General features: G+C 41.5%; 1 protein-coding gene across 1 annotated transcript; it reads right to left on the bottom strand.

Moving 5' to 3' along the window:
- Window positions 1-266: 266 nt before the first annotated feature.
- On the bottom strand, window positions 267-22,535 carry snrkb (SNF related kinase b). The gene is made up of 5 exons (XM_004070107.5): window positions 22,158-22,535; window positions 18,745-19,065; window positions 17,758-18,152; window positions 5,784-5,925; window positions 267-3,380 (listed from the first exon to the last, which is right to left on the bottom strand). The coding sequence occupies exons 2-5, from the start codon at window positions 18,978-18,980 to the stop codon at window positions 2,420-2,422; spliced, it is 1,734 nt and encodes a 577-aa protein (XP_004070155.1). The 5' UTR covers window positions 18,981-19,065; window positions 22,158-22,535; the 3' UTR covers window positions 267-2,419.
- Between the last annotated feature and the right edge of the window lie 389 nt (window positions 22,536-22,924).

Genomic DNA, 22,924 nt, shown 5'->3' on the forward strand with positions numbered 1-22,924 from the left:
ACGACAGGTTTTTGGAATTTGGCTAAAAACAGCAACATCATAACTAAAAGGTAGATCAATGGTCTTGAAAATAGATCAAAAAGGGATTGGAGTAGGACTTTAAACAAAAGCGAGGTTGTAAAAAGAGTAGCTCCGTTTATTAATAGACTTTCTGTTGAAGGAATCAGCAGCACGTTTTGCATCACATCTGCTTTTGATTAGCAGATTAGGAATGAATGTTCTTAACCTTTTTGAGAAAAGTAAACACTCTGCAGACACACGGTTGGTTGAGTTTATCCATTTTAATAAATAATTACAGAAAAATAGGTTCCTCGAAAGGCGTGGTCCTAGTTTAAATGCGGGTCAGCAGACAGTGAGGGGGGACGAGCTACAACCACACAGGAACTCATTCTTTTATTTCTCTTTTGCTCATAATATAAGCTCCAGGCGGATGATCCACGCGTCATAACCAGATTTGACGCCACAGCCTGTCCCGATTTAAGCAGGTTGCCACCCACTGTGCAGACTGGTCCTTCTGTTACTTTACAAAAGGAAAACAGAGCTAATGTTTGGAGAAAAAACAAGGATACTTCATGAGGGAGACTGCTGGCTACAGTTAATACTGTGCTGTTCATCACACAAGAGCAACAACTGTTCCATCAGAACACGTGCATGTATACTGCCACAAACTACATGCAACATTGCACATCTGGTCTGAGAATCAATATCTTAACAGTGTTATAAAAGAACAAGACTCGAGATCCTCACACCTCAAAATAGAAACAGCTATGGTCAGATATGAAATGTTTGTACTGAAAACAGACTGTGGGAGGCCCGCATCCCAGTTATTGACCCCATCAACCATTAAATTAAGAGCCGTCAGAGCATACTTGATTCATGGCTGTGAAATGTACAGCAATATCAGAGCTTACATCATAAAAACATTTATTTTTAAGAGCTAGCTTCTATTAAAAGCTTTCAAACCAGTGACGAGCAAGTTGTGCAAAAGAAGAACAAGTGCTACCCTGCAGCTGCACATAAAACAGTCTTAAATAAGATCTTCACACCTATTAAAGTGTTTGCATTTGCAACACACAGGACTGACGTTTAGATCAACACTAAAATGACCACAAAAAAGAAGTCTCAATAAAAAATTAGGATGAAAAGTTTGGTGGAAAAGGTGTGGAAAGTTACGTTGACACCGTGCATATGATGCGCTCAACGTGCATTCGTGAGTGCTCATGATGAAACGCATGCTTAGCCCATGGAGTTCACACTGCAGGAGCAGGGAGGGGCTTCTTCTTTTCTACCGCTTCCTAGCAGCTACAGTTGGAAGAGACGAAGCTGCAAAATGTCGAAGCTGCACAAATCTTGCTCCAGGCTTTTTCTTTCACAGCTTTATTCCGATTAATGACCGACTTGGTGACATAGAATTCTGGCAATTATTAATTTCTCTTCCATGATCAATTTTCAAACAATTGGCATTTCTGTGAATTAAGGAGTCGTCATTGATAATCTCTACCAAATCTGAGTCCCTGATTGGTTATAAAGTTTGGTTTCACTTTTAACACAAGTTCAATGGCTGCGCGTTTTGTTCGTGGAGCCCGAGAACGGTCGTAACAACTTGTGTAGCGACGCCCGAATGACAGTTTTAAACACAGAAGCCCGAAAAAGACTTCATCAGAATTGGTGGCTTGAGGCAGTGTGAACGTAGCTTTAGACAGCCTTTACAAACCAAGACTTATTTTGTAAGGATGCAAGCTCTCAAACCGCAGATCATCATCCAAGCTCAGGTGGTGATGATGATGATTTGAGGATGGACCAAATGGAGAAAAACCAAACGCAAACATTGTTTAAAAAAGCTTAGAGGAAGAATCTCTGCTGTGGTCACAAACTAAATGAAAGACAGATTCTGTCAGTTGCAGATGCAAAAACTTCAATTTAGTTGCATTAAAGTAATCCTAAAGCTGTTTCTGTTTCTGTTCTTCGTTCAGGGTCTAATATCAATGATTCTACACCCAAATACAAAAAGGACATTTCCGTTTATTTATATTAAGTTCTGTGTTTCACTGAATAAATATATCGGAACATATTTTCTAACAGGCACCTTCAAAAACAAACAGAATTAGCTTATTCCAAAACCACTTCTTGCAGTCGTCGTCCTCTTGTTACTGAGCTTCCAGGCTCCGGATGGGAAACCGCGTCTGTTCGGGTCGCTCCTGTACACAGCAGCAAATGGTTGACCTTCAGGTGAGTGTGACCGCTGTGCAGCACGCCATCTTCCACCACAGCAGAGTTTCTTCATGAGCACTGAGTGTTTGTGCGAATGAAGCTGAAGTGGTCCCCCCCCTCGCCCAGAGGCACTTGCTCATCCCTGCGTTTGGCCTGGCAGCTCCCCGGCCTCCATAGAGCGTGCAGCACAGCAGGCAGCGCTCGCCGCTCAAAGCACATGGCAGCAGTTGTACTGCGCTAGCGGCAGGATCTTGGGCTTGTTGTGTGTGGGTATGTTGAAGGCCAGGGCTTTCTCGCACAGAGGGAACTGGAAGAGTCTTTCACGCAGCTTGACGCTGTGCCGTTTGCCGTGGTCCGCCCTCAAGGCGGACTCATCCCGCGTGTCCAGCACACTCTGCGACTGGGATCTCTCCTTTAGGAGGTCATCTTGCATACATCCGCCCGATTTGCCGTGCGTTCCATCCGGACTGGCCGAGGACGCAGGGAGGCAGGAGTGGCAGGATGCGGAGTGTGGGAGAGCGTGAAAAGATTTGTTGGTGTTGTTGTTGGGCTCTTCATCCTGCCCCTCCTCTTCAGCAGAGATGTATGGCTGACTTTGACAGCACGACACGGCAAAGCTGCGCAGGGACGAAGGCGGGGCTTCGGGAGTCTGACTGAGCGACTCCTCCCCCTGACTGACAGGTTGATCGGAAATCACACATCCGCTGTCTTCATTTGTGTTTTCCAACCGTAGCTTCTCCTCCTCCTTAACTTGTTCATTGCCTGCTAGTTCCACCGTCTCCTCAGCTTCTCCTTTCACCAGACTCTCTTTTTCCTCCTCTTCCTCCTCCTCCTCTTCCTCCTCCTCCTCCTCACAGATCAACTGAAGGGCTGGGAGTGTCTTGCTAACAGGAGGCTCCTCGGCTGGTGGAGGTCGGAGGCTGAAGCTGAGGCTGGGCTGCCACGGTCCCGGGAAAGCCTGCCGAGTCGAGGGCTTGGCAGCGAGGAGGTCCCCACACTCAGGAGCTCCGGGGCAGGGGGAGCCAGGTGAGAGGGCCCCGGAAAGCCAGTGTGGCGGGGGCTCTGGACTGAGGAGATTGTTATCTAGACCCTCCAGCCACTGATGACCCTCGATCTCTTCAAGTGAAGCTCGGCGAGAGGGATCCCTCTGCAGCATCCTGGAGATCAGACTGACAGGAAAAGGGTTTATTGGTTGGTAAATGGTGATTCAACACAGCACAGAGATTTTTGACACCAAAAATGACCCAGTTTGGATCAGATTTAGGCCATTCATAGACCTGAATGTCCAGGAGCATGTTTTTGTCTCTTCCCAAGCGTGCGTGCATGGTCATGTGAATCAAAGCAAAGTCATGAGGAGTGCGGGTGAGATGTTCCAGGATAACGCGCCCTTTGACTGAGGGCAGTTACTTCTTTAAAGCTCAGCTGACTTGAAAAGAAAACAAAGGTGTGAAGATGTTTATTGATGGTAGAAATGGGGTATGTGTACGCAGCTTTTTATCCTCTTCAAAGCCTAAAGCGCTCACAGTCCTATTCCCATACACACTCATGCACTAATGGCAGCACAGCTACCGTAGCCAAGAACATATAGGTGGACAGAGTAGGAATCGATTGTGTGACCTTATAATAAGAGGTGGACCGCTCTACCCCTGTGTTACTATTTCCCTGCATCACAGTCATGTAAAAAGGAACTTCAAGGGGACCAATCACCGCAGAGCAGATCCGCGGTGATTGGTCCTGAAAATGCTTCTTGCATCAGTTTTGATAAATTTCTATTAATCCAGAATATGTAAAGTTTTTTAAACATAATTTTTACCTGAACTGACAACTAAAAAAATGTATTCATGTTTTTATTTTTTTTTATTTTAAATACTGCAGGCTGAAACCCAATTCTGATTTTTTTCCCCTATGCGACCTGTATCTGATCTTTTCATGACAGTCTAATGACACAGATCCGATCTTTTCAAATGCGACCCAGGCCACTTGGGTATGTGGTCCTAAATCCGATACGTATCCAAATATTTTGAAATGCGACCTCTGTCTGAAAGGCCAGGCCACATGAATCCGACCCGTACGTCATCGATACGCTACAAAGGTCATAATTCTGTGTTGAAGTAGGCGGGAACGAGAACATAAACATCAACCATGGCGGACGATGCTGCTGAGACCAGTCAGTGGAAGGGAAGCAAGGTCACCGATTTCATATATATTTGGGGTGACAGCTCTATTCAGGCCAAACTCGAGGGCTCTTATCGCAACCGGGCGGTTTTTGAAAACATTTCCAGCGAAATGGCCGAGCGTGGTACTGAACCTTCCCCGTGGTGACTTCTTTTTCCTTTCCGACCGTGGTCAGAAGCGCGGGGGAGACCTTCTCCAGGCCGAAGGCGGATCGTCCTTCAGGGTTCACTTTCACACCAGATTCTCCAGAGCGGGTTAATAAAGAGTCAATAGCATTTATTCTAGGGGAAGCCTTCGTCTGTACCCACTGTGGGTACAGACGATCCCGGCTCCAATGCCTTCTTAAAATGAGAAGATTGTTATTGTGCTGGCTCCTTCGTGAAAATGAATGTAATAACGCAAAAAGAGCTCCGCTGTTGACAACACTGTTGTTGACATCCATTGTTAACGTTAGCTACTTCCGCAAACAACGAGTTCACCGTTGAGTACTCTTCTGCGCATGCGGGTCACTTCTGGGTCATTTCACGGTCACACAGGAGATCACAAAAGTTCACATTTAATTGGAAATGTGACGAGCCTTGCAAAAAAATCCAATTTTTTCAAAAAAATCGGAATTGAGCATTAAGCCCTGCAGTGTGAACGTAGCCTCAGAGCATTAATCTGCTTTCCCATTTTATTTGACGTCAAACTGTGATTCTTTCTCCATTCAGTCCTGGCGCCTGAGTCAACAGAAGGCTAATGAAAGCTCATTTAAAGTGAAGAGTCCGTGCTGTTCTTTGCGTAAGTTTACCGTGTGAGCGGAGGAGTTTGGACTTGAGGTGTGAAGAGTAACGGTTAACTGAGAAGATGGACGAGGTCCTGAGAGTCTGGTTTTGTACACTGATGTAACCCCTTCAAACCCGACGCCTTCTTCAAAGTTAAACAAACACTCTGTCAGACACTCGCCTGCTGGTCACAGCTAATAAGCAAATTTTGAGTTTTATTTTTCAACCTTTAAAAAAGAAAAGAAAAAAAAGATGCTTGTGGATTTGCATTGATTTAAATGAAGACTTGCATTTTCAAACAGTGATAAACCCCTTCAAATCAATGAAGATTTCTCTCTTTTAGTAGTAAAACTACCAAAACTTCAAAGGTCCAACAAAATCAATTTAAAAATATTCATCACAAAACCCTATTTTTGCTTATTTAATGAGTTTTAGGTAGTAAATTAAACAAACCCCATATGGGTTTTAGGTGAGAAATTATTATTTCTGACATCAAAAACTAAGAAACAGATTTTGCTCTACATAACAATAGCATTTTCTTAAAAGGAGATTAACATCTACACTTTTGATTCATTTTACGGAGAGATCCATTTGAAAACCTGCCTTCTTGAACAATTGTGGTTTGGTACTCACTCTCTGCAGTTGGCAGAAATGTGTTCTGGGACGGAGTAGCGACAGTCCAGGATCATGACCAGAGTCTCACTGTCGTTGGTTTCCTGGAAGGGAGGGACTCCACACACCAGCATGTACAGGATGACCCCCAGCGACCAGATATCTGGAACACACACAAAAGAACACACAAAAAACTCAGTCCTCAGCCCTCCTGTCAGATTTGATGTAAATAGTTCAAAGTAAAGATCCTGTTTTCAGGTTAACGGGGAAAATAAATCTCAAGATCCCGTCGGAAGAAAGGTTTAAATAAGGAAATTTCAGTCAGACAACTCATGCAGTAAATAAGGTTTAATCCATATTTCTTTTAGTTTGGCAGAATATTTATTCCGTATTTCTTTTAGCGTGCCATAAGGCTCCGTTCAGAGCCATAAAACAAAGGTCTCCATAGAAAACTTTGGGTATTAAACTACCCCTAACGTAGCTCACAGGTGGAAGCCGGGGAGGGGGGTGAGGTGATGAACACAGAGCTTGCGGAAATGAAAGAAGAGGATTGGACCGCACACCTGGAACTTAAGTAAGACGCTTAACAAGCGAGTAGATTAGACTGAACCGCCCGCAGGGAGGAGTAACCAGGTAAACGCGCTGTTCGAGTTGCCTGCCAGAAATACTCCCAGGGTCGTTCACTAGTTGCGCTTATTTCCAGCTCTAACAACTTGATTTATTAATATTTTATTTTTATTTATTCATATAGCCCAATATTACAACAATAGTCGTCTCAATGGGCTACATACTGGTAATGGTATAATAAATATGAAATCATAAAGAACATGAAGGTAGTGGCTAAACTAAACTAAACAGACTAGGACAAAGTGGGCATTCTTGCCCTTAGACCCTTCTCAGTAAGGAAAAACTCCTAAAAAATAACGGATTTTGGAAGAAAAAAATAAAAAGAAGAAACCTCAGGGGTGTTCACATGAAGGGGGGATCCTCTCCCAGGATGGATTTATGTGAACATCAACCAGCAGTTTGAATGGGCTTGGCACTGTTGACCTCTGACACAACAAGGCACATGCTGACACTTCCCGTTCCCTCCCTTTCCTTCCCCCATGGTCCTCCTCCCCTGCTGTGAGAGGAGGTTCATGGGAACTGAGGACATGTGAGAATACAATGAAAACGGCCTTCAGCCACTGGGCTTCACGCAGCACTGAGCTATTTTGAGAGATCTTCCAGCTGTCGGAGTTATTCCCCAAACACTGGAAACAGGAACGGCAAACACTGTAGATCTACATCCATGAAGCCCCGTTGCTACTGATGAAAGACAACACCTTTCTGCTCTATTAACTACAATAACCCTGATGACATGTGAAAAAAAAAGTTACCATTTAAGCTTCACCATGTTTTTCAAATGTAATCATTATTCTTAGGTTGTTCCAGAGTTTCTCTAAAAAGCCTCCAGCGGATCCAAAACACTGCAGCAACAATTCAAATGAGAAATAACAATTGGAGACCATTTTTCACCAGTGATTGTTTCTCCTCATTTGCTGCCTTTTGAAACAGGAATATAAAATGGTTATAAATATGTAGCAGACATTGTCCACCTTCTCTCGAAGAGCCCATGTTTTCCCATACAGACCAACTGGTCTCAGTATGAAGGATTCCCAGTTATTCCTAGAATTACCAACACTAGAATGGGACACAGTGCCTTAAGCCATCACCTCTTTTCGAGAAGTAACAACATATTCATCACAAAACAACATAATCCCTCCTTTGAAGAGTGGGACAGTTTTTGATCAGGTTTGAGATCTAGGTTGGTCTGGGCGACCCTGGGAAATGCTGTTAGTTATGCCAAGAGGACCTTGCTGCAGACGTCAACATCTAGAACCAGATATTGCTTACAAAAAACTCTATTTTAACTGGTGGTCCCAACAGTTACAGTTTTCCACATTTTAAGCTTCAATTTAAGTTTTTTTTCTATGATTCTCAAGACTTTAGGGTTACGGTAAGTCGCGTCATTTCCTCTTCCAGTTAATGATGACAGCAGCCGGGTCCCTCTCAGTTATTCCGTTTAGAAATGTAGGTCGCTGAGGGTCATTCTGGGATGTTTTTATTCACCTTCGCACTACTGGTTACTACAGATGGTCAGCCTTACAGTCTTGTTTTTCCACAAGTTTTTTTTTTCCCTTCTAGAGGAAATAGTTTCTACATGGATTGAGCCAAAATTACAGCCGAGTGGGATATCACACCAAAAACCCCTCAATTTAATTGGCTGGTTGCCTGCAGACTATTATTTTGAACTAGAATCCACTTTACTGTGTGCAAGAAACCTGGTTGCTTCTTACTTTAGCATGTAACCTAAGCTGCTGATAAACTGATCAAGAAGTGCACAGTCAGCAGGATTTCCATCTGAGTCCGTCAAACTGTTTTTCTCATTTTCCACCAGCATCACACAGGGCAGGTTGGTTTTGCACCGCAAAAACAAGTCCCTTAGAAAAATTTGCACAGTCTCATTTCTTTTAAATAATCAAAAAAATAATTACCCTGCCATTGGGGCACGAAAATTGGTCCTACCAAAATGTCTTGTTTTAAGAAAAAGATTCTAGTCGCTAAAACATGTTTTCTCAAACTAAGATTATTGTACCATTAAAAAACCTTTCTGATAAGATTTTTTTTTCTGCAAGACAGAAAATAAGACTTTTTTTTTTCTTGAAACAAGGTCTTTTTATTTTCTTAAGATCCAGTCTCTTCTGTCCCAGATAGAAACCTGACGGGCTAAAGCATCTGCCAAAACAGATGTGACTGTCGAAGGTGCTTACCAAAAAGGAGCCAGCGGTTTAAAGAAACCACTGACTGTGCATAACACTCTTGATGTTTCAGAAAACCTCAACCTTTCCTGGAAGTGTGTTACAACATTTAAGGTAACTGAATAAAGGATCCTGCATTTGGATAATTCGCTGTGAATCTGGGTTTTCAAAGTCTCTACGCACGAATTCAATGTTATCTTTATATTATTTCAAATACACCTGGGGGTCATCACTTAAAGACTTGAGGGAAATGATGTGAAACAGTTATTTACAGAAAATACTCTCCCTAAACTCGTATCTATGAAGTGTAGCTGAAAGCAGTGTGAGTGACAAGCTATAAAAAGAAAAGTTTTGAAGGAAAAGCAAAAAGCGTTTTGTCTTTTGGACATGAAGGCATCATGAAACTCATTAGAATTAATAGTTTAGGTTACACAAAAGTATTTTAATAGTACTAATATAATGTTTTCTTCTTAGAAATACGATTGGAGGCAGTGTTTCACTGGCTTTCTGTCAGCTCCTCTTCTACCAGAGACTTGCACTTGTTCAAAATCTGAGTGACAAAACATACAGCTATTGTCCTACATAGGAGTGATGAGGGTCCAAACAAGAACCCTCAGTTCTCACCAAGCGCACACTGCGTGTCATGTCATCAGCTCTAGATTATGCAACAGGGAGGAGACGTTTCCCTCACACTGGGGAATGTCACACATTCTCACCACACATTAGCGTCCCGCTAAGGACGGAGATTAACCCAAGATATGCGAGCGCACAGACACCAACAGAACCTATACACTGGTTATAGATGGGTGGATTCAAATGTCAAATGAGGCCTCGGTGTAAATGCTTTGGCTTAGAGTCAAGCAGTGATGCAAACAGAGTGAGCGGCGGTGGTTGCATGGCTTCTGTCAGAGGCCACTTCCTTTGCAGTGCACATTTCAAGAACAAGTGCATCATGGATGAACAGAGCTGGCTTTGTTACAAGACGTCCTCCGAGTTCAGACAAAATATGCAGCCTTTTGCCCACATTTGGAAAGCCAGCACCGTCACCCGGCCATGGCTGGCTGGCCTCTCATTTTCCATGCACAATCAGGTCATCAGTCGCTGATTATTACACTCAATCATTTGAAGTGAGTTCATTATAAAAACAGACTGATTAATCTTGAATCTAATCATTCTGATACCAGATCTGTTTGTTCTGATGAGGCTGGAAAAAAGACTTAGTTCATTACTGGAGATTTTCTTTTATATGACAATTTCCATTTTTACCATTTTAGGCCAATTTTCCCAAAGACAAAGTTCCAAAAAAAGTATTTTCTGTGTAGTTTGATGATTTTAGAGACTTTGAGGAGCTGTTCAAACTGTAAACGGATTCATAATCATTCTTCCCCACTTTGATAGCCTCTCTAGACCATCACCGGAATGCAGAAAGCAGAGAAAAAGGAAACCAATTTGGTCAGTAAGAACTTTTTTTCTGAAATAAAAATCGTTGCATCTCATTTCCACATTGCGAAATAGCCTTTTTGAGAATAATTAGTTGCTGTTTGGTTATTAGAAGATGTTTGATACAGTAGAAGACTGAATCACCACCAGCTCTGTGGAGGTTTTTTTATTGGCTTCAAAGAAATTGAAACTGCTGTTGACAAGATTTTGTGAAGACAGGGGGGAAATACTTACTTAAAATTGCATTTCTTTTAAATACTTATATATACTACATATAATACTTATATATATATATATGGCGATTGTGGCCACAAGAAGTTAAGTCATTTGGAGGAAAATTTAGGTGAGGTTGCAAATTATGAACAGTGAGATGGATTTATAATATCTTTCCTGTCCAGCCTTGGATAGAATGGTCAGGGAAAGCTGATAAGATTTACAACTTAATTTTGGTTTGGTTTTTCATATATGTGATTTTTATCAGGAGGGAACCGCGGGCTGGAGCGAAGCATAGCATCTGGAAATCCCGCAGCTTTAACAGCTTCTCAGTTGGAGAAAGTTTTGCCAGAAGCAAGCAGCAACCAGACAGAAAGACAGTAGGAAAATTGACACATAGGTGATATGAACAACAACAAAAATCTCCACACATCCTATTTACCCACAAGACTTTCCAACTTTTCAAGCATGCTTCTTCAAATTGCTATTTTAGATTTTTTTTTTTCCTGTTCGTAAATCACGTCACACATCAATTATTACGTCCTCCAAATACTCAACTTGTATGTTAGACCCAATTCCCACCAGACGTTTTAAAGAAATCTTTCCCCTAATTGATGATTCCATATTAACGATAATAAATACCTCTCTGGAAACATGTTATGTGCCACAGTCTTTTAGATATGCAGTTGTCAAACCTCTTCTGAAAAAGCCCAGTTTGGATCCTAGCAACTTGGACAACTATGGATCGATATCAAACCTCCCCTTTATTTCTAAAATCCTAGAAAGAGTTGTAGTTAAGCAGTTTTACTGCCACCTACAGGACAACAGCCACTTTGAAGACTTTCAGTCGGGGTTTAGACCTCACGACAGCACCGAAACTGCACTAGTTAGAGTCTCTAATGACTTATTACTGGCCTCAGAAAAGGGAATACTTTATATCTATCGACCACAGTAGTTTACTCCAAAGGTTAGAGCATGACATAGGGATCAGAGGATCTGCCCTCCAGTGGTTTGAATCCTATTTATCCGACAGGTACCAGTTTGTTAATGTAAATGGACAGTCCTCTCATTGCACTCGAGTTAGCTACGGAGTCCCACAGGGCTCAGTTTTAGGACCCCTCCTGTTTATGCTTTATATGCTACCCCTACGATTTAATTTTCATTGTTATGCTGACGATACACAGTTGTATTTATCCATGAAACCTGACCATAATGACAATATAGAAAACTGAATGCCTGCATCAGAGACATCAAGACCTGGATGACAATTAATTACCTCCTCTTGAACCCAGAAAAAACTGAGGTCATTATACTTGGTCCTAAAAACCTCAGAGATGCTCTGTCTGATCGGATAGTCTCCCTGGATGGCATAAGTATAGCCCCCAATTCCACAGTTTGAAACCTTGGGGGTTTATTTGACCAGGATTTATCATTTAAGGCTCACATATCTCAGGTGTGTAGAACTGCCTTTTTTCACCTGCGGAATATTGCTAAGATCAGAAATATACTTTCTAAGAGTGATTCTGAAAAACTCATCCATGCATTTGCTACGTCGAGGCTGGATTAATGTAACTCTTTGTTAGCAGCGTGTCCTAAGAGTTCCTTAAAAATTCTCCAGCTTGTTCAGAACGCAGCAGCTAGATTGTCAGCAGGAACTAACAGAAGCGATCACATTACTCCTGTGTTGGTTTCGCTCCATTGGCTCCCAGTTGATTCCAGAATCAAGTTCAAGATCCTCTTGTTAATCTATAAGGCCTTACATGGAATGGCCCCGTCCTACATTAAGGACCTCATAGTGCTTTACCAACCAAACAGAGCACTTTGTTCACAAAATGCAGGACTGCTTGTGGTTCCTAGAATTAGTAAAAGTACGGTTGGAGGTAGAGCGTTTAGCCACCAAGCCCCTGTTTTATGGAATAAGCTCCCAGCTCATGTAAGAGAGGCCGACTCAGTTTCTACATTCAAAGTTAGACTGAAAACTCTTTGGACAGGCTTATTGTCAGACTAGTTAGTATTCAGAGATTATTTAACTTAATGTTAATATTTTTTCATTAAACTTAATAACAATAAATATTTGTTTTAAAAGGCTGCTAGAAGTTGAGGCTGGGGTAACTATGGTGCACTGGTGTTCTGTCCTCTTTTCTCATCTACTTCTCCCCTCCTTCTCTTCTCTATTTTTGATCATTATTCATCATTTAGTTCCCTCTGTTTTGTGCAGTGCGATTCATGTACTCTCCGTATTTCCCTCTCCCCTCCTGGGGAGTGGTAGTGCTTCCAGATTCCAGTTGGCTTATCCGTGCTCCTGTTCCTGACCGTGTACCTCGTCTCTGCTCTTGCTCCTACACCTGGCTGTGGATCCTGCCTACGGCTTGACTCCGCGCCCCCCGCCATCCCCCCAACTTTGGCTGGACGAAGCTCGTCTGCTGGACTTTAAATATGTAGTTGTAGTGTTAGATACTTTAATTCTTCTCTATGAGTTCTGTTAAATCGCCTGTCCGTCCTGGTGGAGGATCCCTCCTTCATGTGGGCACCCCTGAGGTTTCTTCGTTTTTTGCGGGATTTTTTAGGAGTTTTTCCTTACCGCGAAGGGGGGTCAAAGGGCAGGGATGTCCAGTTTGGCTTAGTCAGTTTGTTAGTTCAATTTAATATTTTCTTATTGAATTCTATGTATTCATGATCCTTTTGATTTTATGTTTAACTTTTTCAATTACCTATACGACAGCCCATTGAGACGACTGTTGTTGTGAATTTGGGCTATACAAATAAAACTGAATGAATTGAATGTTCACATCTTTTTGGTTTAAGTCTGCTCTCTAGTTCAGAAAAAGCCAGTGTGTTGTCATACTGAAGTAAATTGTACCAGAGTTCGTTTGGAAAACATTTTTTGAGGAAATGCACAAACACAGAACATCAGTTTGAAATATTCTATTGACTATTAACTGCAAACGGACTCAAATCCACTTAAAAGGCCTCCAGCCTTTTGTTTGGTTTTCCTCCAAAACGACGCTGGATCACACTGGATCCTCTCTGTCTCATTAATTCACTCATGGCTTATTTAAGTCACAATTGCCTTACATAATCTAAAAATAAAATTAGACAAACAGCCAGTTACATCAGAACAGCACAGTACATAATATGTGCCTCCAAATAAAGTAAATGACATTTGGAGCCTTGTGACAGGCAATTTGCTAAATTTTGTTATAGTCCATCAATACACTTTAAAATACGGAGACTGAACTTTCCCCGTTTGACCCGGAATTCAAAGCATTCTAGCGGATGCAGTTCTAGATCAACCCCACAGTAGTGTTTAAATTTCACTGCAAAAAGATTTGATTTGTTTGCTTTACTATTAGACTTCACTGAATGCTTTCCAGTGTGCTGGTCTTGGAAAAGCAAGTGCTGGTATAAACACGCCACAAGCCTTCAGGTTGATATGCAAACACTGAAAGTCATTCTGTCTGGAAAGTCTCTCCGGTTGTGCTGCTCTTCCTTGATCCAAAATAGGATGTTCATGGGGGCTTTCCATGTGCTGCTCCCAGCTGGGTAATGAGCAACCAGCAGCTTCCAGCATGGAGGGCAGAACAGAGTGGTGTATTGTGTGTGGTGGCACAAAGAGTAGATAAGGGCCATTTTCACACTAGCTTAGACATAACCCTGAGGAGCCGCATGTGCTGCCATTAGTCCTGCGTTGATGGGGAGGTTACAACACATGAGCAGAAAGAGGGGCTATGTCCATTTAAAATGGAATGAAAATGACACAAAAACAAGAAGGAAAAAAACGTACAATGGTAGAGAAGCAACTAAATCTGACTTAAATTGAGAGGTTTCTATAAGTTTGCTTTGGCTTAAGTAAAAGATATTTATCTAATAGAACACAACTGTCCAGAAACTTCTGTTCCAGTTACAGTCAAGCCCAAAATTGTCCACACCCTTGCCAAATCTTAAATTAAAAGCTGAATATATTTTTCCTGAGAAGACTTCTTGTGCATTCGTGGTACTTTGTAAGAGACCCGTCTTAAAGAAAGGGGTCAACATTTGCCTGGACATTGAATAATTTCAGGATTGATTGTATTTCACTGATGACCAATATGTTTTTACAGCCATTTGTCAACTACCATATCCTAAAACCGTAACTGTGGCCATTTCTATGCTTGTGTATGATGCAATCATTGTTTTTCTTCCCCTTTGTACATTACTTTTAGTATTGTCCTTCTCATTTCCTCATCCTCATGCTTGTTTCCAGTTTTTAGACTTCTCTTCTGTCTATATTACACAAAATTAACATCTTTTGTTACTTTGCTTTACTACAGACATATCTCTAGTTAGTTTATGAAAGCGAGTCCAATTTGCTTTTTTGTTTTTTGCAAACTGTTTCTTTGAATATAAATGGCTGGCTAATAAATAAGGATTCTCACCTTGCATGTATACTGCCCAGATGCAACATTAAATTAGTACAAATATATGTAATAGAATGTTGAGAAACAAAACTGAAAACTAATGAAAAAGGCCATTTACTCTTTGACTCAGTTTATAGGAAAATCTACGTATTGATCTCATCAAAGCAAAGTTGCATTTTAGACATCCATCCAGTACATAAGAGCTACGAAGAATTCAACAAAGTATCAAGGAAGAAAAGGTCAAAAAGAGCAGTTGTTTCAACTCTACCACACAGCAAGTTTTTGCTGTGCCAGCTTCGTCTTTCCATGACGAAGCAAATTTAACAAACCAAAAACAGACAAATACAATAAAGAGAAACTAAAATGTCAAACTCTGTTGGCTTCTCACTCCGTAGTGAAGCTGCTTCCATGTGAAGATGGAGATGGAGGGGAACCTAACCTCTAGACACATCTTAGATTTTGAACCAGAGACAATAAAGTTATTAGAAAATCAGGAAACTTTAACTTGTTGGGACTATTTCCATCATTTGTAAAAGAAGAAAAAAAATAAAAACAGCAAATCATCCCCAACGAAACACCCTAAAAGTAAAGATTACATGAACACTCAGCAGACCTTGAATCATTATTTTTAACATTATACAATTCAGAAAAAAAAAACTTTTTCCTGTTGCTTCGGTGTTTATAAAGGCTCTGAAATATTATAAAAAATCTAGTAATTTCTCTCACATTTTCAGAATTGTTCTACTGTTCTGTTTGTAAGTGGTACAACACAGCAAAGTTATTTAAACCTCGAATGTATCGGAGGCCGTGGGTTCACACCTGCAGTGTGAAGCAGTCGGGCACGCTTACAATAATCTCTCAGAGCAGAAGTTCCTCCTTCAGAACGACACACGCGACCAAATTGGCTCTTTATTTCTTTGCGTCTTGACATTTTCTCAAAGTATTATTGCCAACCTCTGTGTGATGGACTGTCGGATGTCTTTAGGCGCACAAGCAGAAACTTCAGTTTGTGACCTTTTCCTTTCAAGACATTACCACACATTACCACAATACAGCAGGTTGGTGTACACAATTGCAGGCTACACTAATGACAAAGGCAAACAAATGATACTAGAATGTGGAACTTTTTCTTGAAATACAACCCTAACCAAACTGGTTGCTGCGAGATGTTATATAACTGCAGGCACTGTTTATCTTCAAAGGCTGGAGGCCTTGTGGACATTTCTGTCTCTTCAACATCACATGCTGATCATCAAGCATACACACAAAGCAGAGCACACAGTGCGAAGGAAACAGTGAATTAAACATCAGGCTGTTTATGAGAGCCAGAAATATCAAAGAGACACACAGAGCAGCCCGTGTTTGTGCGTCTGTGTGTGTGTGCGTGTGTTCAGGTTTATGAGTCATCTCTAAGCCGAGATCACCGAGGGACATCTCTTTCTGTGTGCAGCTCAGGATTACACACTCATCCATAAATACATACATGTGCATATGTGTGGGGACGACCGACAGAGCCGCAGACTTCTATCCTAATGATGACAGAAGGATATCAACACTCCGAGTCACGTTAGAGAAGGGCAGCTAATCTGCAGAACATGGAAAGGCATTATTGAGTAATTTAGGCTGACAGGATTCATATGAACATTTTTAGAAGCAGGAACATAAACTAGGAACTAATGAAACATGAGAAACATACTGACAGTTGTGCATGAAATGTCTTCATCAGTGCTTGCAATAAAGTGGAAAAAAAACAAAAACAAAATCCCAACTTTTGACCCGTTTTAAATCCATGTTAAATCCCAATGAAGTAACCATGCAGCATTAATACACACGTGTGGGAAAAGGGCACACACACTGCCATCATAAAAGATGCAGCACAGTATAGTTAGGTAGTTGAAACCACAAACCCCCGGTGGGCCCCCCAGCCATTATCAACGCATCTATCATATTACAGAAGAACAGAATGCATGCATCTGTCCGGCTCTCCTGAACACATTCTCTCTGCAATGTGAGCTGCGAGCATTCGGGTGTTAGGTTCCTCTGCAGAACGTGCCCAGTTGGCTCATGACTGTCGGGTCTGTTGGGACTGACCCAGATAGGCACAATAATCCTCAACAGATGCACAAATGCACTCAAAGCATGATCCATATGCAGCCACAATCAGATAGCAGCACCTAAACATGGAAGGTTGAACAAATGGGCCATGAAGAAGGGAGTGGCCGTGTGAACAGGAACCAGCCTTATGGTCACAAACTCTTATGTACATGTATGTAAAAGTGATTGTGGATTTGTAAGACAAAAACTCATCACATTTAAGAAACAAAAATACTTTAAACTACAATTAAAAGAAAAAATATGCAGCATTTAATTCCCTTAGAAGTGAAAATCCCGCTCTTGTCACTTTTTTGTGGGAATTTATAACTGGATAATTTGATTTATACACACTAAAAGCGAAACATTTACAACCCTGATTAGGGAACGGGACTTTACTGTATCCAGCCTCAGGCTACACTCCAAATGCATTCAGTGTTTTAGTCAGAAGCAGGGCTGCAATGCAGATGCAAGCTTGCAAAATATTTTTTACAAATAATTCCCAAAAACTTGTAGAAAATGGGAAGTCAGACCAAACGAAGAGTAAAAAGTATAATCTTTTCAATGTTTTGAATTTCTAACCATAACTTTAAAAGCACTATGATTTGATTTGTTTGCTTTACTATTAAACTATGATTGTCAAATTTGTTTTAATTAACTTTATAACCATTTAATCTTGTTCACATTTGTTTTTCTAGACATTCTAATAAACCAAAGTCCATCAAAAATACCATTTCCCCCCTGATCTGCTCATAGAGAATGGTCACTTTAGTTTGAAAAAAATAAAACATTAAAATATAACTTGATTTCAAAATATTCACTGTGGACGAAGAAAACTTCTTAAAATCAAATATTTTGAAAAAAACAAACAAACTCATAAACAAAGTCAGAGTAGATTGGTTGATGAGGAACAATCCAGGAACTTCAATGCAACACAGCAAAGTTCTTCTAAAACCATTGACCAAAATATAAATAAATGAATGTAAACGTGCATAAAGCGACCAGATGACAAATGTAATCCCATAAATACATGTCACTTTCTGTTCGACTTACCAACAGCTGGGGCGTCGTACTCTTCTCCCAACAGAATCTCCGGAGCAGAATACGCCAGCGACCCACAGCTGGTGGCCAACATGATGCCAGGCTTGAATAAGTTGCTAAACCCAAAGTCTGTCAGCTTCACGGTTCCCTGCTGGGGGAAGAACACCACATTCTCGGGCTTCAGGTCCCGATGCACCACGTGCAGCCGGTGGCAGTACGCCACGGCTTGGACGATCTGGGCGAAGTGACGCTTGGCGGTTCCCTCGGCCACGCCCCCGTCGTGACGGAGAATGTAGTCGTAGAGGTCACCCCCTTCTGCCAGCTCCATGACTAGGTAGAGTGTGGTGGGGGTGTCGATGACCTCGTGGAGCTGAACCACATTGGGATGCTGTACCAGCTTCATGCACCTGAATGCAAGACGATGACATTAAAAAGAATGTCTCAAATAATGTAAAGTAGTTGGTCATTTTGAACTAGATTCATTGACTGTATAAGAGAACTGGACTGAGTAACCATTTCTCCCTGTGTTCCAAACAGGAAGTACCTGCTGGCTCAAAGTAGCCAAAATCTATTGAGAAAAACAAATAAATGTGCGAGCATAACCCTTCTTTCCAAGTTACTTTTTTTTTTTACGTTATTGATCATCCTTATTTTTCATGTCATCTTTTCTGCAGTACAAATTACTCTCATTACAAACTGGCCAATCAGATAAAAGTAAGTGGTCTCACATCAAACGTTTGACAAATTTTGTGTAGTCCACTTTTAAGGGGTAGGGGTGTGGCCTTCCAACAAGCTTCTGATTGGCAAGAGTGCTTGGCATAGAAATGTTTACTCAGACAAGTCATTGCTTACTGACTTTTTCCAACATGGCAACATCTGTATGGCAACTTTCATTTGGTTGGAGCTGGAAGTAAATCCTTTCCTTTGGGTGACATCTCATCACTCGGTCCAGTTCTCATGTACAGTCAATGACTACATTCCAAGTTTCCAGGTCTTTACCTGACTTCCTGTAGGAGGTGGCTCGCCGCCAATACATCAAGTTTTGTCTTGTCAATGATCTTCACAGCCACCAGCTGTCCGGTGTTGACCTGACGTGCCAGTTTGACCACGGCAAAGTGGCCTCGGCCCAGCGTCCGACCCACGCGGTAGAGCCCACTGAGATCAGCGCGACCGGGACTGCTCCTCCGTTCCACTAAGCCATCCCCGGCTGAGCTAGAATCTCCAAGGGAGTCCATGTTTAAAATAAAAGTACCGAGTTGTTTCTTTTTTCCTCCTCAAAGTGACTTAGATGACAGAAGTTCCTCAGTCTCGAGTAGAGACCTGGCAGGGAAAAGAGGAGACAAACCAGAGACAGAGAAAAAATGTCAGAGGATAATTTTGGCTTAAACCCAAGGGGGGGAAAGCTTTAGACATGGTCAGCTGCTGCTGATGCCACAATTCTTTAAAGGCAGTGAGCCAAAAGTAGTCCAGAATTCCACTTCATTAAACACAGAAGTCAGAACATGTTTAGATTAAGAAGTGAAGACCAGATCACAGTGCAGCACAATGAAAGCAGCTGAGGCAGAAATATTCCGGGTTTCGTCTCTGTTGTTTTAAAAGCTGCATCTCAAATATCCCCATCAAGCACAAGCAGCGCACCGGATCGATACTGTAATAGTAAACCTTAATGTATGTTTGTGTGGAAGCACACTTGAACACGTGCTTGCATATCATCAGTTTTGTTCGGTGGTCCAAAGATGGCATTAGAGTCGATTATCTCATCATTTTTTCCTCCCCCAGCGTAGAAAGTTCAGCAGCCATCTCCATTACCACCTCTGAGCTTAGTCCTCTAGATGAGTTCATTCGCAGAGCTTTCCTTCTGTAAAAACTTAGGCAACCTTGCACCGCTTGGCTTTGCCCTTCGACCATTTACAGAAAGTTCATCTGCACTCAGACTTTTAGGTCGTTGCTTCGTGAAAGCGAAAGTAAAACAGTTTTCTCTTTGAGTTCAATCACAGTTTGCCTTATCATTTTAAATTTGAAAGCCAGAAAAACCAGTACTCTCTAGAGTTATCCCTAAATAAAAGTGGATAATTAAACCGTATAAATGAGCAAAACAAAGTAAAACAACACTCAAGTGAGATGGATTTTTACACAAACTAAGAAGTACCTTGAACATTGATGTCATCCAGAGAGCATAACTGTAACTCATTACTCACAGAATTAAGCCAGTTCTCCGGTACTTAAAGATTTGTTTGAAAATTGTGTTTTGGGTGTTTTTAGCATATTTATGTGGCTATTTTTTTTTATAGTGGAGAAATTTTTTAAAGAAGATTAAGCTTAATTTTGCAAATCTAAGCATTTTCATATTGTTTTCCTCGTCTGAGATGGCATCTGGCTCAAATATGTACGGCTCCAATATTGCTCGCCATTTTTCTTGCACCTGTGCTTTTTAGGTTGGGGTTGTGAGGGGCTTTAATGTAGCGGAGAGTGTGTTAACAGATGGATAACAGGAGTTGGGGCAGGGTTGCTTTGGGCCAACAAAGCTTTTACAATTTATCAAACGATGGTCGGAGCGGGATTTTAAAAAGGCAGCAAATGTGTGACATTAAGAATGGCGTCCATCATTTAAGTGTGCAGTTAATGTCAACTGAGCTGGATGTCTAATACAATCAACATCTTACTTATAAAACCTGAAATTATGCTTTGATCTTTCTTTGATGGCATTTTGCAGAGCTCAAAGTTTGCCTTTCCACTTCCTTTTTGCGGTTTAAAAGACTTGCAGCTGCAGCTTCTTCCTATTGATTTCTGTGAAATAACTGCTGTTGTTTGGCACGCCTTTGATAATGTTTCTCACACACACACACAAACATATTCAGCTGTTATTTTATGTCATGATGTTGCAGTTATGAGGTTGTTGCAAGTCAAAGCCTTTGCATTTGACTTATTGTCAGGATTGAAATCCTAACATTTTTGTTCTTAGCCAAAATCAAAAAGCCATCTCGTTTTCTAGAACATAGTTTCTGCAGAGCGGCAGTAGTCTATTAGAAATCCACCTCTGAGTTGTGGGCAGGGCTGTTGGCGCTGAGCAACCCCACCCCAACTCCTGTCATCCATCCATTAACACACATTCCAGCTAATTTACAGCCTCTCACAACCCCAACCTAACATTAGCAGGGAAACAAAAATGGCGATCAAGCCGAATATTTTTTGGGCCAGATGCCAGCTTGGACAAAGAAATCGAAGACGTACATTGATCTACTCTCTACAAAGCGATGCATCAGAAAGGAGCGCAGCAGGGAGCTTATGGCCCCGCCCATTGTAGTTTCTACATCACAAATAAGCTCTTTATCAAACGGCATTTTTCGTCTGCTTCTAATTTAGAAAAAAATAAAAATCTTATTATTAATATATGTCCATCATCATCACAAAAAGCCTCAAACACAATCCATGTCAGAGTGAGTCTTCAAAATGTTTAATTAGTGTCAATAAACTGCTTTTAAACTAGCCGTGGGGACATAATAACAGTGAGTTGGTGCTTTTGTATCTTTATGTAAAAGTCCTGGAGCTACAGACAATAAGATTTAAAAAAACAACTTTGTTTTCAAGTCTCTTGTTTTCAAGATAGTGTTGACCTAAGGCTTCATCTCTGCACCTGAGAAGCTCAGGCTTGAATATAATAGCTTTAAATCTTGTTTGGGCCTTTTTGATTAATTCTAACCAAGCTCTTTGGCAAAAAAGTTTTGCTACAGTATGCACTCTTGTTTTGAATCTCTCTGGTTTTGTATATAGAAACCTTGATTCTCATTGAAACTTGAACAAAAAATCATTTTATTACTCAATGATTTTCATTTGAAGGCATTTCTTTTACTTTACTTTTACTGTTGCACTTAAGAGTCTTTAACGTGCCATGTATCAAAATGATGTTTTAAGGTATAAAGAACGTTTGTGACACTAAATGCTCATGTTAACTAAGGATTTAACAATTAACATGAGAGCATTGCCTTTTCTTCAGTAAATCTGGATTTCCTGGCAGCCTAGGCATCTTTAAAGTTGATTTTTATTTTTTGTTTAGTCAATACTTACATCGTCATCACTTTTTCAGAGAGTCGTATAAATCAGAACATGACTGCAGCCTTTTCCAACACCAACAACCACATTTTCTGGGTCCACACTGACACAGGCCTCGTTGACTTAAACATCCACCAACAACATGTCCCGGACTGTTGTGCTTAGTTTATCGCATCATCCCAGCTGAGCTGGACCTCAGGCCAGCTCTTCTCATGGCCTCAACCGGAGTCCCAAGTTGGCCCATCCTGTCATCCTCGGGCAGCAGCCCGTAAACAAGCAGCAGACCCCTGTGCAGGACCGCCAAACCGCTGCGGGGCAGAGAGGCAGTTGTGACGACACGAACCACCGAGCAGCTAACTTACCGTGTTCGGACGAAAAATTCCCGTAACTGTTGTCCCCGTCATTCCGCTGGCCCCCGCTTGCTGAATTTAGGCTCGAACGGTACCGTGAAGACGCTCTGTATTAGCGAGCTCCGCGCGGACATACTTTCCTCCCGGGCAGCCGCTTCTCCACTTGGCTCCGACGAATGACCGCGTGCCTGTTCCGCGCAGGCTGAGAGGGGAGGGGAGAGGAATTAGAAAAAAAACCGTCGCGCGCGCGCGCGCACCTTCTGACGTCAATTCCATGGTGCGCGCGGCCGCTGCGCCAAAGGGAGAGACAGCAGCCAGCGGCGGCGCGCCTCTGGTTCACAGAGGGAGTGAGGAAAACAACTGAACGAAGTCTGAAAGAATTATGTAACTGACGCGTTTTTGTCCTTTTTTTGAGTCAACGCACAGGAATCCAGAACACTGCAGAAACACAAACTCAAGGACGGACTGTGTGTTCACCGAATGCTTCATTTTCTGGGAATTGTTTATTTTCACCTAAGGGTTTTTGTTTAATTTTATGATTTTATATATATATATATAAAAATTGGAAATAGAAGCTCCTTCATTAAGTGTATGGTGTCTGATCCAAAAGTGTAAAATCAGATGTTTTTGGAGTTCGTTTTTTTTCAGGTCTGTGTTGTTTTGCATAATTTTAAAAAAATAAATTGTTTTTTTGAGACATATTTGTAACTCTTCTGTATTTTTCTTTTCAATTCTGCATCTCTTATACTTTTTTCACATCTCATTGGCAGTTCAGTGTA

The sequence above is a fragment of the Oryzias latipes genome, chromosome 6, assembly GCF_053564925.1.
Source record: "Oryzias latipes strain Hd-rR chromosome 6, Olatipes_Hd-rR_3.1".
Taxonomy (NCBI): Eukaryota; Metazoa; Chordata; class Actinopteri; order Beloniformes; family Adrianichthyidae; genus Oryzias; species Oryzias latipes.

Bases quoted from the DNA above. Each gene is read 5' to 3' on its own strand.
- snrkb (XM_004070107.5), bottom strand. From the start codon at position 18,980: ATGGACTCCCTTGGAGATTCTAGCTCAGCCGGGGATGGCTTAGTGGAA. The intron at 5,926-17,757 runs GTAAGTCGAACA...TGTGTGTTCCAG, and splicing joins GTACGACGCCCCAGCTGTTG to ATATCTGGTCGCTGGGGGTC. The intron at 3,381-5,783 runs GTGAGTACCAAA...TTTTCCTGTCAG, and splicing joins ATTTCTGCCAACTGCAGAGA to TCTGATCTCCAGGATGCTGC.